Source organism: Podarcis bocagei (assembly GCF_964188305.1).
Source record: "Podarcis bocagei genome assembly, chromosome: 7".
NCBI classification, from domain to species: Eukaryota; Metazoa; Chordata; class Lepidosauria; order Squamata; family Lacertidae; genus Podarcis; species Podarcis bocagei.
In genome coordinates this window covers 48,565,661-48,584,340 of record NC_138132.1, presented here as the reverse complement: position 1 = coordinate 48,584,340, position 18,680 = coordinate 48,565,661, and the positions used below count along the sequence as shown (strand labels likewise).

Sequence of the window (18,680 nt, the reverse complement as noted above, 5' to 3'; positions counted from 1 at the left end):
GATCTAAAATGGCTGTTCCTCTTGTTGCTTCTCCCACTTTCTGGACAATTAAGTTGTCTGCAAGGCCAGTGAGGAAACTGTTTGACCTTATGCTCTTGGCTGAGTCTGACATCCAACAAATATCCGGGTAATTGAAGTCCCCCATTACTACTATCTCCCTTCTTTTTGCATGCTTGGCCATCTGTTCCAGGAAGGCATCATCTATGTCCTCCGTTTGGCTTGGGGATCTATAGTAAACTCCCACCATGAGGTCTCTGTTATTCTTCTCTCCCTTAATTTTGACCCAAATGCTCTCACTTTGGCTTTGAGGTTCTAAATCTTGGATCTCTTCACAGGTATACACATCCCTGACATATAACGCCACTCCTCCTCCTTTCTTGTCTGGTCTGTTTCTCTGAAATAGATTGTATCCCTCCATTATTACATTCCAATCGTGGGACTTATCCCACCAGGTTTCAGTGATGCCTATGATGTCATATTTAGTTTGCTGTACCAAGAGCTCAAGCTCATCTTGTTTATTTCCCATGCTTTGCGCATTAGTGTACAGACATTGAAGTCCATTAATCATTCCCCCGTGTCTCTTATTTAAGGATTTTTTCCTCCCACCACTAGGTCTGCGTGCTGTTTGCTCCATTTGGTCTAATTTCTGATTGCTAGATGGCACAGTTGATTTAATAGTCCTGTATGGATTTGTAATGGGACAAGAACACATTTTGCGGGAGCCAAAGACAAACATCTCCTGTTGATGGAAACGTCTTCTCTTTGGCTGCAATCCTGTGCACACTTACCTGGAAATAAATCTCACCGAACTCATTTGGACATGTAAAAAGCCTTGTGCTGTTGAAGTACTTAGACTCAAAAGTACTTCAATTTTTGTTAAAGTCTTTGTTTTGAGAGCTGGTCCTACCATTAAGCAGAGTGAAGCAAACACCCCAGGGGGCAGCAGCAACAACCCCCCACCAGTTCCTCTGGAGTTCCCTGTTCTCTTCTGCTGCCACAGGGTCTGTCCTGAAGGAGCATCTCCACCTCCATTGTTCAGCCCGGACACTGAGGTCCAGCGTTGAAGGCCTTCTGGTGCAAGAAGTGAGGTTACAGGGAACGAAGCAGAGGGCCTTCTCAGTAGTGGTGCCCGCCCTGTGGAATGCCCTCCCATCAGATGTCAAAGAAATAAACAACTACCTGACTTTTAGAAGATATCTGAAGGCAGCCCTGTTCAGGGATGTTTTCAATGTTTGATGTTTTATCGTGTTTTTAATATTTTGTTGGGAGCCACCCAGAGTGGCTGGGGAGGCCCGGCCACATGGGCAGGGTATAAGTAATAAATTATTATTATACTTTATAATGTGACTGTTGAACAAAGAAGCCACACCTGTCGCTCTACCTGGCCCCACCCACCCACCACTGGTATATGGCCCCTAGGAGGTTGCTTACTGGGCAACCCTTGGGTTGAAAGAGGTCTCCTGCTTACAATGGCAGATGAGTCAAAGTCTCATTGAAGTCTAATGGAGGCTGACCCACTACCAGGGCAAACGTGGCATATTGCCTGTCTTCAGCCTGCCCGCACCTGCCTGCCCCCTTACAACTAGTCACAGTGGGGGGGGGGTGCTTTGTCACTGGAAGCCATGGGCTTTAATTGTATGTCATAGAAAGCTGTCCTTTGCTCATCCAGAGCTTTGGTCTATTTAGCTCAGTTTTATCCACTCAGACTGGTAGTGGCGCTTCATGATTTCAAGCAGGGATCTCTCCCAGCCTTACCTGGGATGAAACCTAGGACCTCCTGCCTGCAAAGGAGATGCTCTACCCCTGCATTATAAACCTTGCCCTGTGACTTCTAAGCACTGAAATGGCTGGGTGAGGGGGGCAGAATATGCATGCAATCACTTGCATTCCTTAGAGGAGCTTAGAGCTCCTAAGAGCTCAGTGGCAGAGCATGGCTCCAGGTTGAAACCCAAGCATTGCCAGGTAGGCCTGAGAATGTCTCTCCCACCTGAAACCCTGGAGGGTCACTGTCAGTCACTGAGTTAGATGACCAAGAATCTGGAAACCAAGCCAGATGTGAGGGAGTTGGGTATGTTTCGCCTGGTAAAGAGGAGACTGAGAGGAGATAGGATAGCCATCTTCAAATATCTTAAAGGGCTGTCACATGGAAGATGGAGCAAACTTCCGGAATCTAAGACCCAAACCAATGGTTTCAAATTACAAGAAACGAGGAAGAAGTTTCTGCCAGTAAGAGCTGTTTGACAGTGGAACAGACTCCCACACGAAGTGAACTCTCTCCTTCCTTGGAGGATTTCAAGCAGAGGTTGGGTGGCTTTCTGTCCTGGATGCTTTAGTTGAGATTCCTGCATTGCAGGGGGTTGGTCTAGATGACCCTTGGGGTCCCTTCCAGCTCTACAATTCAAGGGCTCAGAGTCTTGGCACAGGCGGGGGGGGGCGGCGGTCTTTGGGCTAAGCCTCTCGCTTTGGGGAAAGAGCAGGGCGCGCAGGAAAAGGTTGCTGAGAACTTCAGGATGACATAAGCATCTCTCTCTCCTGCTGCCCCCCCCCCCGCGATGCCATCCATTTATTCCCCGCTAATGTTCCGGAGGCGGCAGCAGCGGCAGCAGCAGCAATCCCAAGGTCTCAGCATCATCCACCGTCGCACTAATGGCCCATTTGGCGCCAGGCCCACGTTGGGGCGGGCGGAGGGGCTGCCCAGCGCGCCTGCGCCTCCCTCTTCCCCGGAGGGAGGTGTCTTGGCTCTTCCTCGCTTTTGCACGCCCCCCCCCCCGCCGCTTCCTATTCCCTCCCCGCGCTGTGTCACTGGGGTCTCTATGGAGACGGGAATCAACAGCCGAGCCTCGCCCCGCCGGCAGCGGCGCGTCTCCAAGAGCCAGAGGGGTGGTTTTCTCCCCCCTTTTTTTGCAAGGCGCAGCATTGTGGAAGGCAAGCCGGGTAAGGAGCGCGCGCGGGGGGTAAGGCGTAGCCAGGCGAGGGGGATCCGGAGTGGGGTAAGGAGGAACCGGGGTATCCCCATCCCCGTGGACAATGCAGGCTTCTTGCAGCCGGAGGCTTGGGGAACCCCCATCTCTCCGTCCCTCCTGCATCCACCCACTAGGCATGCTGACCAAACCTTTGCATTCCGCTCCTTCCCTTCCTCTCAGTCAATGTACCTCCGACGATCTCTTCGTTTATTCCCATCACTATGCTAAGGTTGCAATCCCGATTCTCTACATGCATACTCGGGAGGGAGTCCCAGTAACTTCAATGGGATTTATTTACTTCCACGTAAACAACAGCCGCGAGGCTGTTGCTTGATGTTTGCGGTCGCAGGGTCATCAGGGGGTGCCGCTTCCAGACGGGTGTTTGTGGAGGGGTCTCCCTCTGTTTTTCTTCATTGCACCCGAGGCGATGATGTCACTTGGCTCCAGACTAACTAATTCGGAATAATTCCTTCTCTTCCCTAGTTCCCTATGCATGTATAATATAAATACCGGGTACACCCTCCTTCCCCTCCTTGTTTAACTAACCAGATTGTGATAATGGGCAGCTTGTCAACTGGAGCAATCTCTGTTAGGAATCCTTGTGTTGTGTCTGCAAACCTGGAAATGGAGGAATTAGCTTGGCATCAGCTGTGCTTTGATGAATATTTGACTCACTAGATCTGCACCACATACCCTGAGTCGGCAGATCCACCCATGACTCTCTATAAAGCTTCTTTTAGGTGCTCTTTATTTGTTCCAGGGTATGCATGTTGTTAATAGCATTGTAGAATAGAAAGCAGAAGATAGCGCTCTCTGTTTATTCCCCCCCAGTGGAATTTATTTATTTGCATAACATAATTTTGCATGTCAGAAATAAGCTGCACTGAATTCAGTGGGACTTATTCCTGGAAAAGTGTGTTTGAACTGCAGCCTTTTTTTCTTTTTGATTCCCCCCCCCCACCTCATGCTTTAAATTGATTCCCCCTCCCATCTCTTTTTGCATAGAACATGGATGAGTTGACATTGCTTTGTCTACCTTTTGCTCTGTTCTTTTCTAGAATCTCCGCCCATCATCTGCTGATGAATTTTAAAATTTGCAACCCGGGACCTCTTAACTGTTGAAACATAACTAACCTGTGGTAAGGAATCTTGTGTGTGCATTCTTGCTTAGAAATGCAGAGTTGGATCCAGACTTAGTTTTGCTTAGAGCAGACACATCAAAATCAATGGGTCTTCTTTAAGCATGATTAAAACTGAATCCTCATCTCGTTCAGTAACCTCTGGGAGAATCGTAGCACAGACCAATAGGCACAAAATGGCAAGTTGTCCATCTTGGACTGTAACGTCTGTGCAGTTTAAACGTTAGAGATAATCACAAATGGATGCATCCAGCAGCTTCCCAGGATCAATCCCTGGTGTCTCCAGTTAAAGGTTCAGGTTGCATGGATTTTATTTATTTATTTAAAAACATTTCTGTAACGCTTGATTGTACAAAAACCTCTGGGTGGTTTACCAAAAAAATATAAAACATTCAAATTATGAAATTAATTTACTTAAAAACAGCTCTTGAGATCCTGCAGAGCCACTGCCAGTCAAAGTAGTAAACAATAGTGGGCGGGATGGACAAATTGTCTGACTTGGTATACAGCTTCTAAAAGCGACTCTTCTGATTTTTGTTCGGATGTTGAGAATGCACATATGCACGCAAAAAGCCTGAGAGATGTTTTACAGAGGTGCTTTTGGCATCATGCACAACCGTGCCTTTAGCCCTCTGTTCTTGCGTATGTCTGGATTTACGTGCTTGCAGAAAAGCGGCCAGCAAGATGCTCTCCTTTGAGTGCCGCTGGCATTGTTCTGGCTTGGTGATATCATTTCTCAGGCTTCTGCTTCTAGCAGTTCAGCTGAACTGGCAGAATAGAAAACTGCACCAGGCAAGCTGGCTGTAGTTCAGTGATAGAATCTTGCATGCAGAAGGTCTTTGAGTCATTCCCTGGTATCTCCAGGTAGGACAGGGAGTGACTGGTCTGAAGCCAAAGACAGCCACTGCCAGTCAGTGTAGACAGCACTGAGATGGATGGATCCCAGCAAAGGAGAGCCTATCACCTCCCAAGGCAGCCTGTCCCATTGCTGGACAGCTCTTTCTCGGAGGTTTATCGGGAATATGCTTTCCTGCAATTTCCACCCATTAGTTTGTGCTCTGCACTCTGAAGCAACAGTGCACAAGGCTGCTCCATCTTCTGTGGGAAGACCCCCGAGAGATGGGTGAATTTGTCAGTTTCTGTTTTTCTTGGTTTCTCGTTTTTACAGTCAAGTTTTCCACATTTCCGCAACAGCTTATCAGCATTTTAGTGCAAATTTATTCTAATATGCTCATTTTTGTTCGTAATTTTGCCTAACATGCCTTTATGATTGTTATTTCCACTGATCTTTGCATTTATATGCATGCTTACTACAGTATATGCATTTTGTACACATTACATAGGTGGAGAATTGCATTGTGAAATTTGTAGAAGTGTGAATTTTGAAGGATAGCTGTGTTCACGTAGTGCTTTGAAGCGATTTGGTAAGTATGCTTTAAATACAGTCTAAATCAAATTTCTCCCCAATCCCCACCAATGGACAAGGATTGTAGTCCAAAACATCTGAAGGGCACCAGGTTGGGGATGGCTGCTTTACACTAAGTAGCCAGTGTGGGGTCGGAGCAGAGGGAGCCAAATCGGAACCACGGTGTAGAGGGAAACGAGTTTTAACCCTCTGTCTGCATCCCCTGTTGTTTGGAATGAGAGGAAAACTCCAGTTTCAGTCAGTGGGAGCTTTCTTCCTATTGCAAATAGCAGTTGCCGGGGGTCTGATTTCAGCTGCGACCACAGCAGGGGTTAAAGGGTGCATGGGGAATCTTTTTCAGACCAAGGACCACATGTTCACCTGGGCAACCTTCTGAAGGTTCCATTCCAGTGGTGGGAGGGGCCAGAAGCAAATGTGGATGGAGCAATGAATGTGCATTTTACCTTTGTAAAGGTAAAGGGACCCCTGACCGTGAGGTCCAGTTGCGGATGACTCTGGGGTTGCGACGCTCATCTCGCTTTATTGGCTGAGGGAGCTGGCGTACAGCTTCCGGGTCATGTGGTAGCATGACTAAGCCGCTTCTGGTGAACCAGAGCAGCACACGGAAACACCATTTACCTTCCTGCCAGAGCGGTACCTATTTATCTACTTTCACTGGTGTGCTTTCGAACTGCTAGGTTGGCAGGAGCTGGGACCAAGCAACAGGAGCTCGCTGTCACGGGGATTTGAACCGCCGACCTTCTGATCGGCAAGCCCTAGGCTCTGTGGTTTAACCCACAGTGCCATCCGCGTCCCTTTACCTTTGTACATTAGGCTAATTTTAAACACACTTACTCAGCCACCTCTAACTTCCATCCAGGCATGCAAGAGGCAGTCAAGTACACATTCCAGGCAGGCAGAAAGTTAAGGAGGGTGTGAAGTAGGGCTAGTGAGGAGTGTGACCTGGAGACAGAGGTGTGGTTGGGGAGGGGGTGCGCCAGGCAAGAGTTCCAAGGGCCCAACGGAGAGGCCCTTCAATGCACTATGTGGTAACATTGGGGAATATTCACAGAGCAACTAAATAAGAGGAACAATGTTTGGATATTCCAGTATAAAGCCAGCACTATTTCTGCATCAATGACATGTTGCAAATACACCCTGGGAAAAACACCAGTTTGGAGGAACCCTCTGTCTAAGAAGTGCAGGCCAGGCCAATTTCCTTAAAAATGCAGATGGGATAAAATTCTTGAGCCTCCCAGCTGAGGAGTTAGATGTTCACTGGTTGAGCTCTGATATACCTTTGACTTTTGCAGCCCCTGTGGGGCCCTTTCTTTAACTTGAACTGACCCTATCATGCCGACTGTTGATGCCACTTAAGTTTGCAGCCATGCAGAAGAAGAATCAGTGGTGGGCTTTGCTATGACAGATATTTCCTTTTCCCCAAAGGTTGCAATTCCTTTAGGGTTTCACTTCGAGTAGTACCAGGTACTTCCTGTGCCAGGAACTGTATAGCAGGGATGGGGAAGCTCTTGCTTTCCAGATATTATTAGACACCAACTCCCATCATCCCTGATCCTTTGCCATGCCTTGAGAGTCTGCTGGAGCTTCTGGGCAGGATTGAATGCTTGAAATGAAAGCAGACAAGCAGCTCTAAACCATAGTTTAATTGTTGTAGCTTTGGAAGTAGAAATGGTGGTTTAGGTTCTAAACTACAGTCAGCACAAACTATGGATGTGATATCTTGTCTGAATTGAACCAGATTGTTGTTCTGTGTTGCCCACGTAAGTTGTGTATGTGTGTATTTGTGTAGCTAAGATCTCTGAAGAAGACGCAACTAGCAAGCCAAGCATAATGACTGACTTAGTTAGGCGTTGGCCAAATGGTGAAAGAATCCATACATACCTTGAGCAACTGTAGAAAGGCAGGGTTGGTTTTAAATAAATACATTAAATAAATACAAGGATTAAGAGCTGCTGCCCTCTACCTGGGTGCTTCACGATTTCTGTGTCAATCATGTTTGCTGTGGCTACAACTGACGTTACCCATAGTAAACATGTAAAGTGTGAAGGGCAAGTGGGTGTCCCTAAAGTGCAGCTCTTTGTGTGCTATGTCTCTGACTGGGGGGGGTAGACAGATGCCCTCTGAGAGCAAACTGCAGCCAGAGCATTTATCCCTAAACACACAGGGACGTGTACCAGGGAGTCCTGATAGGCTGTGACTCCCTGTCTAGCAGAAGATCCCTGATTGGCTGCGACTGTGACTCACAACCAATCAGGGCTCCTATGTGAGTAAGGGAGTCTCAGCCAATCTTAGGTGCATGCATATCAATTTTTGTGTGAAAAGTGAGAAAACTTGCAGTTTGCTTTGCTCACCTGTGCAAACATCTCTACCTCTGCATGCCAGGGAGACAAATTGTGGGGCCCACAGGTTGCAGTCAACCTAAATCTCAGTCAAAGGGGCATCTATTATGGAACATGCCGCAAGTCTGTCAGTCAGTTTTATTGTATATAGCCAAAGTCTTCAAAAGGACAACAGAGAATAAAAGGAAAACTTTCAATCATACAATGTAGCCGTTTACAACATAAAATAAATTTACAACATTAAAATGTAAGACATGCATAAAGCTTCTGCTGGAGAGGGAGCCTTTAAACCATCTTTTTGAGGAGTGTAAGGTTCAATGTAAGTAAAGTATAAAATGATGCACATTTGGGGAAAACACATATACAGTGGTGCCTCGCAAGACGAAAAGAATTCGTTCTGCGAGTCTTTTCGTCTTGCGATGTTTTTCGTCTTGCGAAGCACGGTCCGTCGCAACTGCGCCTCTTCAAGCGGCTTTAAAAAAAAAACGCAAGACGTTTTCGTCTTGCGAAGCAAGCCCATAGGGAAATTCGTCTAGCGAAGCAACGCAAAACCGAAAAACCCTTTCGTCTAGCAAGTTTTTCGTCTTGCGAGGCATTCGTCTTGCGGGGCACCACTGTAGGTTTGAGCTTCAAGCTTCTTGGATGAGGGCTGCAGCAAATAATTTTAAAAAGTTAAATTATGAGTGGCTATTCACATGGGTTACCGCATGTGTGCCTCAGGGGTAAAGCACACTGGCCAAGGTACGCTAACTGAGTTTAGTTCTCCACATTTGCAAAGTCAAGGATTCTGCAATTGGATAAGTACACAGCTGTACATTATCATCATTCTTTAATTTATTATTTATTAAATTTCTATACTGCCCTTCATCTGTTTAAAAAAGCCATAGTTTAAAAAGCCATAGTTTAATATGCCTACATGTTATTGCAGTTTTCCAAATGGCCAAACCTGCATAATTTGTGCCCATTATTTTTTTTTGCAGTTGTGCACCCAGTACACCTGCTGCTGTGTACAGTGTACCTCAGGTTACATATGCTTCAGGTTACACACTCCGCTAACCCAGAAAAAGTGCTTCAGGTTAAGAACTTTGCTTCAGAATAAGAACAGAAATCGTGCTCCGGCGGCACGGCAGCAGCAGGAGGCCCCATTAGCTAAAGTGGTGCTGTAGGTTAAGAACAGTTTCAGGTTAAGTATGGACCTCCAGAACGAATTAAGTACTTAACCTGAGGTACCACTATATTTCTGTGCATGCAGATTCATGTACATCCAAGTGTGGCTGTGACTTCTGTTGGGTAGGGCCTGCAGCTCCACTGCTCCTTTCCAGGAGATACCTTCATCCAGCAGAGGAGAAATTTTAAGGAGAGAGAGAGAAAGGGAAAAAAGTTCACACGCATGTCTATGTCCGTTAGTGTGGAGTTAAGTACATATGCTAATCCACACTATCCTCCCCAGAGCAACCACGTCCAAGTAGCACAACCCGCCCTTAGCAACCATCGCCAGGCAACACAAACTGTGGCCGCCCCAGCAGCCAAGCCCACATGCCTGTTTTTGTTTAATGTCAGGCCGTAACTAAGATCCTGGACCTGGCAGGCCCCCCAGGCTGGCTAGTGCCCTAATAGCCTGCCCCGGGCATGGGTGGATCTTGGCAGGGAGCCCGAGCAAGGGGATAGCTGAGGGTAAATGTCCGTGAGAAATGGACAGCGTTTCCCCGAAGCAGCAGTGGATTGAGTTCATAATTGTGCGGGGAAATTCCAGTTAGTGCTGGCATTGACACAGGGCAAGCCAGGGCGTTTGCTGGGAAGGTACGTCTGCTCTTGCTAGGCACGGGCAGATCTGTCCATTTTGGTTTCCCTTGTTTCCTCATTTTTCTAATCTTAAGTTTAGTTCTCCACATTTGCATAGATGATTGCAAAAATAAATTTTAAAACTTGGGGGAAAATCTCATGCAAATTCATCAGCGTTTTTGTGAACGTCTCTCCTAATAGACACCTTTTTGCCTACAACACACAACTTTTGCAAAGCGATTTTCCTTAACATACTGCACTTTCCTCTTGTCCATGTGCTGGTTTTTTTGATTATGACAACAATGGTGTTCGCATGCTGAACTTCAGAAGTAGGGGGAAAGTTTATGATAAATCTGAAAAAGCCAGTAGCTTCTACAGAAGGTTTGAGAAGAGTGCTCTATCTATGATACCCTGATTTATCTCAGGAACCGAGAAATCTGTTCAGACAGTGCACTAAGACCAACAATGGAGCTCAGGGAGAAATCCAATTTACTTTGCATTTAAATGTGGATTTTTCTAATTCACACTTTCTAAAACAATTTGTGAACTGAAACGCAGCCAATCCTTTGGAAATTTGCAGTTATCCAGATTTTACAATGCAGTTCTCTAGCCAAGTGGTTGGCATCTGTCTGTCTCGAGAGACAATGGATCATGCCTCCAGGGATGAAGGCAAACCGCTGAGTTAGCAGTACTGAAATGACCTCCTTGGGGCACAAGCCTGAGCAGTGTATATGGAGGTCCTGGGCTACCCAGATGACAAGACCCCCCCCCTCTCAGCCTCACTGATATGGTCCAAAGGAAAGCAGAGCAATATGTTTGGCACCAGCTTGGCTGCAGCAGTTTCCAGAAGGAGGTGTACATGGTGCCATCCAACCGTATTAGAGGCTCCACTCTGGGTTTGTGTAGGGTTTACTCCTTAGCCTTTTCTTCTCCCAAAGATATCCCACAAGGAAGTGGAGGTTTAGGACCAGGATTTTCCTTTTCCTAGAAAGGTTATCTTCCTAGGTTGACAAGCCCCATCTGCCCCTCTCTTCCTTCTACAGCATGTGCAGAAACTGGCTTCTTAACTGTTTGACCCAGTATTGGTTTCATCCACGCAATCTACCGGAGTCTGTCTCCACCAAGGGATTGAGATATGTTGGCTACTGTCAGGGAACTGCCATCAGCTCAGAGGCAAGAGATGGAAGGGCAGCTGTGTTACAGGGAGCCTCCGAAAATCTTGCGAAGCAGTTCCTCTTCCGGCGAGGGGGGAAGCCCCATCTCCAGTGGAGAAGAAGTGCAGGGGCCAGAGGATGCTAGGGAGAGCCTTAACACTGAGCCTGAGCAAGCCGGAGAGGCGGGAAGCGCGCCCTTGCCAGCGCCCATTCTGCGCAGTAGTCTTCGGCGCAGGGAGAGGCGGAAAAGGCTGGGGGTGACGCGACCTTTATGCTGGGGGAGGTACAAAAACAGACCACTCCCGGATTCTGCTAGCGATTGAGCCAGATATGAACTTACGGCGCTCTTCACTGTAAATAGTTTGCACCAAGAATAAAGCCTGTAAAAGACAGGTCGGAGTCCTCAAGCAACCACAACAACATTTGACAGCTACCCTCACTTAGTTTAGCCAGCCAGTCAAAGTCGTTTCCTGGGGTCTGGCCGCTGGTACATGCTAACAGTTTTTAGGAGCCACAGGTTAGAGCTGAGTGCAGACAGGGGACCAAAAGTGAACAAACGACTCCAAAAGGAGTGCAATATATCCCCCACCAGAGGCACTGCCCCACCCCTAGCACCCCATGCACCTCTCTAGTCAATTGCTGTGTACTATAATACATATACTAGAGTAAAGTGTTCATATATACACATACATTACTGAAAGCAAGATATAAAAATGCATTATATATGGGGAATTTGCTTTGCAAAAATGTGTATAAGGAGAAAGTTGCCCTAAGATGCTGATGAATTGTCTTAAGGACTCTTCCCCCCCCCCGCCCCCACTTTTAACAAAAATTGCAAACTGTTGCTGTGAAAATGTGGAGAACTGAATTCCAGTTTGGAAAAAAATGATAAATGAGGGGGAAATGAAACTGACAGATTCCACCATCCCTAGGTAGGGGGAAATGTCTAGAGGAGCTTTAGGAAATGTGTACATGATGGCACACGTAATGCCTGTTGCTTGGATCTGAGCAGCCCCCTGTGTGTTTTACAGAACATCATGGCTGAGAGCACAGACATGGCTTCATTGGAGGAGAGCTTCCGAAAGTTTGCCATCTACGGCGACACCAAAGCTACAGGGCAAGAAATGAATGGCAAGAACTGGGCCAAACTGTGTAAGGATTGCAAAGTAACTGATGGCAAAGGGGTCACCAGCACAGATGTGGACATTGTCTTCAGCAAGGTGAAGTAAGTGCCTGCTTCCATCTCACTTCCTTCTGCTTCTGCTTCGTGTTAGTTCTTAATTTACAAAAACGAGGAGACTCGGATGGGACGGAAACCCGTGGGCAAGTCTTTACCACAGCACTGAAGCCCTGACCCTGGAAGCAAGAGCCCAATGAACTAATTCATAGGAACATTATACTAAATCAGATCCTTGGTACCCTAACAGGCAGGTTTCCCTCCCATACCTGCCTCAGATGTTGGGGATTGAACCTGCGACCTTCTGCATTCAAAGCAGATGCTCTTCCACAGAGCTACAGCCCTTCCTTAGACTTCCATTCATATTTTCTGTTTTAATATAGGGCACAAAAAATGCCTACCAAGCAAGGCCTCATTAAGACATGCTGAGGCCCTAAGCTATGTCAATTTCAATTTTATTTGCTGTTACAACCATTGTGGTCATTTCAAACACTTCCAGAAAGAAATATACATCCTATGCATACTATACAGAATGTGCATAGATATGTTGTTTTGTGTGTGTGTGTCTGTGTCTATATAAGCTTTGCCAAGTTGAAGAGGTCCCATAGCATTACCACCCCCACCCTGGAAAATTCATAGACAACACTGAGCTAGGTGTACCAATAGTCTAACTTGTTATAAGGCAACTTCTTCTGCCCTGTTGAACCCCGCTCCCCTCAAGTCAAATACTAACAGCACAATTTTATGCATGTTGACTAGGAAGGAAATCCCATTGTGCTCAATGGTGCTTATTCCCTAGGGGTAACATGCTTAGATTTACAACTTTAACCAAATACCTTCCTAATCTATTTTTTGACTTCTGGAAAAAATGTTTGAGATATTTTTATAACACATTTGTAAAAATAACACAGCACATGTTTATCTGTTTACTAAATATAAGTAAAATAGATAAACCAGATCTCAACTGATTAAGGGCAGTGAATTTTTTTTCTTTACTCCAGTACATAATTTTCCAGATGACTTGCATTACTGGCAACAAGGGACAGAAACTCTGCACATGTTCAAAAACCATGTCTGTAGCCAGACTACAAACCTAGCAGAAAACAGTCCAACCCACAAAAAAGAGCCTTAGCTTTCTGTATCAATGCCAAGCACCAGTTTAAAAAGATACACACACACACAGCTTCTTTGGCTCAATGCCAGCTTCAGTTTGGCATTGTTGTGTTTCACATCTGTGCTTCTGGGGAGACTGAGCATGCATTGCTCAATGGTGCTGTCCCGGTTTGATTCAGCAATATTGGCAGGAACACTTTTGTTTGTACTGTTGAACTGCTCCATGTCAGCTGCTGTTTGAGAAATTAAGCCTTTGGTCCTGGCAAAAATAAAAAAAACAAACAGCTATTGACTGCTGCTGGTGTAACTCTCTTGTAATGGAAAGCACTTTGGCTGCAGCAGCGACAGCTACAGTTTAATGTGGGGGGGGGGGGGAGAGAAAGAGAGAGATGAGCTGGGCCAGCCCACCAGGTATATCTTTTCCCTCTTTGTAGCAATGCCGGGAAGGGGATTTTTTAAAAAAAATTATTGGTGGGATCACAGTTGGGGAGAGAAGTGATAGACCTAACTCCTGGGCTTGCAGTGATCTCAACAGCAAGTAAGGCCCTCTGCAGCTATAAATTAATTGAACAAAAAAAACCAACAGTCATAGTGGCACACAAGTGTAATATGTAGACTTGTGACCCCAGGACAGGCCCAGCTTCTGAAGGAAACTGAGACATAGATGCCTGCTGTGCATTCAGCTTAACGTGTGACTTAACCACCAGAAGCCCCATATCTCAAAGGTGTGTGGACTGGTTGCAGTTAGTGGTTTGGGGAAAGCTCTTGGCATGTGTGTCACCTCTTCTGAACTTGAGTCTGGTCATAACTCAGCTTATACCAGGGATGGGGAAGCTGAATGTGGCCTCCAAGTCTCTCTGGCTCCTCAGGCCACACCCCTCTCCAGCCTTGCTTTGCACCCTCCTGGACTGCTTTTGCTTGTCTAGAATGTGTCCTGCAACTCAGATGACGACTCGTGCTTGTCTGGATGGGGGATGGAGGCAGGGAACTGTGTGTGTGAGTCTGTGTAGAAACAAGCCTGTTGTACAAAAAGTAAAATCAATCTCCGTTGCTCCACCCTCTTTTGCTTCTGCTTCTGGCCACCACTGGCATGTGGCCCCCAAAAAGCTGCCTAGGAGGGAATGTAGACTTCCAGCTTGAAAAAGTTCCCCTGCCTCTGGTTTATGCAGGCAACAGAATCAATAAGTAAAGCTATTTTCTGGATGGCGTCACCTCAAGCCACGAATGAGGAATTGCATATCTGAGTGCTCTCTCACACACCCAATATTTCCCTGCATGTAAAAAATCAGAGTGAAGACAGGTGGGCCTGTCCTGTAGGTGGGCCTGTCCTGTAGGATAGTGGGCCTGGTTTGGAAGCACCTTTGTTGTGGTCCTTCCAAACATACCTTTCCTCTCTGGGGGGTTGAGGTCTTTTTGACAATTTCTACCAGTTTGCTGCAGAAGCTGTTAGCATTCAGCACTGATAGGTGTTGCCACCAGATACCCAGTCTCTAGGACTTTTAAACAAATGTTTCAGTGATTCTAGCTAGTTAGCTGGTATATAGCAAGATTTTCAGAGATGTAGCCATGTTTAAGTTGTGTACACATGCCAAACCAACTTCAGTCTGAATTGAGAACGACCTAGCTGTGTTTTAAGCTGGTAATGTGTACACAGTCTCTTTCTTTAAAAGCAACAAAGATTCTTGTGGCACCTTAAAGACTAACAGTTTCAGTATGGCATAAGCTTTTGTGGACTACAGTCTGGCCTGGCCTGACTACATCGGATGAAGTGGACTCTAGTCTGCAATGGTCACAGCACATCTGGAGTACCATGTCCACTTCTGTATGGCACAACTTAAGAAGGACGTTGACAAGCTAGAGCTTGTCCAGAAGTTGACACCCAGGATAGAGCTGGGTATGTTTAGCCCAGATAAGAGGAGATTAAGAGGAGACATGATAGCAGTCTTCAAATATCTGAAGGGAGGTCATGTAAAAGATGAAGCGGACTTGTGCTCTATTGCTTCAGAGAGCAGGAATAGATTGAGTGGTAGAAATTGCCCGGAACCAAATCCCAGCTAAACAATGGGAGGAACTTGCAAGTTCTTGTCCTTCTACAACTGGGAGCCAGGACACCCTCCTTGCATGCTTTTGCTTGGCAGGAATGTGTTCTTGAACTCTGATAATGGTTCGGGGTTGCCTGGAAGGAGGTGGTTAAGGGGTGTGAATGTGTATTGAAACAAGCCTACTGTACAAAGGTAGAATTTGTATTCATTCCTCACCCTCTTTTGCGTCTGGCCCCACTTATCACTGACCTATGGCCCTTTAGAAGTTGCCTAGAAGGAAATGTGGCCCTCAGACTGAAGAAGGTTCCCCACTCCCGGTGTACGAGTCAGAGGGGCAAAGGTGGTTGCGATTTGGCTCCTGAGTCCCTTGTGCCTTTTCTGTTCCAGAGGGAAGACGGCCAGAGTCATAAACTATGAGGAGTTCAAGAAGGCTTTGGAGGAGCTGGCCCCAAAGAGGTTTAAGGACAAAAGCAAAGAGGAAGCGTATGAATCCATCTGCCAGCTGGTGGCAGGCAAAGAACCGACTAACGTGGGCGTCACTGTGAGTAACTGCTGCCAGTGCTGGAGGAAGAAGCAGAACAGACTCCTGGCGGGAATCCAGAAGCAGGCCAGGTTGGGCCTAGGACAGGGATGGAGAGCCGGTGGCCTTCCAGGTGTTGCTGAACTCCAACTCCCATCAGCGCCAGCCAGCATGGTCTGGGATGGTGTGTGTTGTAAACCAGTAATATCTGGAGGCCACAGGTTCCCCACCTGAACTCCACTGACTAGGAGCAGCTCTCCAGGGTTTCCCAAGCCTTTCCTGAAGATTCTGTGAATTGTACCAGGAAATGTCTGTATTCAAAGTGTGCATTCTGGTAGTGAATTGCAGCTTTCTCGTATGGTAGGGCTTAACTCACTCTCAGTACTTCTGGACAGATCAGTCCTTTTCCAATTCCATAAGTGATCGTTTATGAACCTCTTCTATCCCATTAACTAACAAAAAAGAAAGCAGTATGGAATTTTGTTTATAAATAATATTTCAATACACAATTTATCATAAATTGTACATTTATATACATCTTTTATCTCACTGTATGTATTTATGTACAGTCCAGTGCTTTTTTCTGAGGGGTACTCAAGGGAATGCAGTACCAGCACCTTTTTTCTAGAAGAAAAGTATTGTACACATTTTAATATGCATTTTAATGCATTTTGTTTTGTTTTCTGAGCTGGGAACTTTATCACAAAATTCAGTGAAGTGTAAAATAGGGTGGATAACTATGATCCAGTCTTTATGATAGTACAGCAGGTATGGATCAAGTCAGTCTGCTTTGGAACTCATAGAAATTGAATTCCGTAAGCACCCCACATCCAATACACCTCCTTTTTTCCTATGGGAGGCCCCAGGTTTAATACCTGGAGCCCTCATGGAGGATTGACAAAATCATTGAGAATAAGACTTATTGATCATGATGGCTATGTTCCCTCAGGTATCAGAGCCAGTGTGCCTCTGAAGGCCAGTCTCCAGTAGAGCACTACTGGGCTCATGTCCTGCTTGTGGGCTTCCTGCAGAAATAACGTTGGCCATTGTGAGTAGAGGGCTCTGAGCTGGATAGGCCTTTGGTCTGATCCTGGAGGGCTCTTATGTGCCACTTGAAGAAGCCTCCAAATTGCAAGACTGGGGAAGACCGCTACCTGCAATGCTGGAGAGCTGTTGGTAAAGCCAGTGGTACTCTATGTGCCAGGGACGTGGGTGGTGCTGTGGGTTAAACCACAGAGCCTAGGACTTGCCGATCAGAAGGTTTGCTCCTGCCAACCTAGCAGTTCGAAAGCACGTCAAAGTGCAAGTAGATAAATAGGTACCGCTTTGGTGGGAAGGTAAATGGCGTTTCCGTGCGCTGCTCAGGTTCGCCAGAAGCGGCTTAGTCATGCTGGCCACATGACCCGGAAGCTGTACGCTGGCTCCCTCAGCCAATAAAGCGAGATGAGCACCTTAACCCCAGAGTCGGTCACGACTGGACCTAATGGTCAGGGGTCCCTTTACCTTTACTCTATGTGCCAGTGGTTGGACTTGGTACAAAGCAGCTCCTCATATTATTGCACAGTAGATAGTAAAGGAGGTGGAGGTGATGTGGAGGCCATGTTCCGAAGTAGGGGTGATGGTAGTTGTTGCTGAACAAAGAATGGTTCTGACCCCCTCCCTTGTTTTTGTGATTGGCAGAAAGCCAAGGCTGTGGGCGCGGTGGAGAGGCTCACCGACACGTCCAAGTACACAGGCTCCCACAAGGAACGTTTCGACGAGAGCGGGAAGGGCAAAGGCAAGAGCGGACGGGAGAACATTGTGGACAACAGCGGCTACGTGTCGGCCTACAAGCACGCCGGCACTTACGATGCCAAAGTGAAGAAATAGGTGTGGCTGCCGCACCCGTTTGAAGGAAGGGCCACCCTAATGACACGCCCCCTTGCTCTCATGGGGGTTTGGCTCTGCCCGGCCTCACTCCAGCCCCAGAGCAATAGCTGGAAGGGGTGCCTGTCCTTGAATGGTTTACGCAGCTGCAGTGTGACCCAGCCACGCACCTCGCTTCCCAAAGTTACACAAACTCAGACTTTTATCTGCGGCACCCGCCTGCGCAGCGTACCAAAGGCCTCTACACCTCAAATGTCTCCCTTACCTCACTCTAACCAGCCCCCTCCCCAATGCTTTCCTCACTAGTGCTAATGATGGGAGTCTTCTGCACCGTAGAGAAAATAAAAGGAAAGCTTCATTTGTCATGCAGCTTCTAGGGCCACAAAGCTTCTGTCAGGGCAACAAGATGGCTTCCCAGGCTTCTAACAGCATTTCCTCATAGCCCTTGCTCTTCCAACCCATGATGATGTCTACTTCCTGTTTGCAGGGGACCCCAGTGCTTCCGACGGCATCATTTCACCGCTTTTGATTGTATCAGAAAAGCAGTATATAAAATAAAAGTACTACTCACAATCATCTTGCTCCTCAACTGACAAGGTAGCTGATCCCTTTTAAACTCTGCACGCAGGTGTGGGGAGACTCCTCACCCCGTGGAGGATCACATTTCCTCAGGGGGATATCTGCTGGGGGCACAATGCCATTGGTGGGCACAGCTAAACCCAGGAGGAAAGGGCAGGAAGGACAGGGAGGAAATTTGATTCATTTAACATGTAAAGGCAAATCTGTTTAATACCACACTGAATAGTAACTGTCCTTCAAACTTCACACCTGTCTGAATTTTGCAGTTCTCCAGCCAAGAAATACATACACTGCTGTGAAGTATGTCTATAAATGCATATATTCATGAAAATAATGTTAAAAACGCATTGTATTAGAGAAAACTGCCCAGCAGAAATTCGCATATTAGGATAAACGGCATACATGCATTATATTAGGAGAAATTTGCACTAATGGGAAAATGCATGTATTTGCCTCCAACAAAGTTAGTTGATAGTCATTAATTTCAATGGGTCTACTCTGAGTAGAATTAACATAACATCAAATCCAAACTCTTCATTGGCTACAAGCTTTCATAAGTGCTTGCAAACATGTATCAGGA

General features: G+C 46.6%; 1 protein-coding gene and 1 long non-coding RNA gene across 2 annotated transcripts; one reads left to right on the top strand and one right to left on the bottom strand.

The window, feature by feature from the left end:
* The first annotated feature begins 4,042 nt into the window (after positions 1-4,042).
* Positions 4,043-18,094, top strand: TPPP3 (tubulin polymerization promoting protein family member 3). Its single transcript, XM_081202382.1, has 5 exons — positions 4,043-4,102; positions 5,446-5,526; positions 11,835-12,028; positions 15,523-15,676; positions 17,336-18,094. The coding sequence occupies exons 3-5, from the start codon at positions 11,841-11,843 to the stop codon at positions 17,522-17,524; spliced, it is 531 nt and encodes a 176-aa protein (XP_081058508.1). The 5' UTR covers positions 4,043-4,102; positions 5,446-5,526; positions 11,835-11,840; the 3' UTR covers positions 17,525-18,094.
* LOC308591607 lies at positions 12,949-16,911 on the bottom strand. The gene is made up of 2 exons (XR_014010202.1): positions 16,032-16,911; positions 12,949-13,352 (listed from the first exon to the last, which is right to left on the bottom strand). It is a non-coding gene; the product is annotated as an uncharacterized lncRNA (long non-coding RNA).
* Positions 18,095-18,680: the final 586 nt, after the last annotated feature.

Excerpts from the sequence above, each read along its gene's own strand:
- TPPP3 (XM_081202382.1), top strand. The coding sequence starts at position 11,841 with ATGGCTGAGAGCACAGACATGGCTTCATTGGAGGAGAGCTTCCGAAAG. Across the intron at positions 12,029-15,522 it reads ATTGTCTTCAGCAAGGTGAA|AGGGAAGACGGCCAGAGTCA; the intron begins GTAAGTGCCTGC and ends TTTCTGTTCCAG. Across the intron at positions 15,677-17,335 it reads CGACTAACGTGGGCGTCACT|AAAGCCAAGGCTGTGGGCGC; the intron begins GTGAGTAACTGC and ends TGTGATTGGCAG.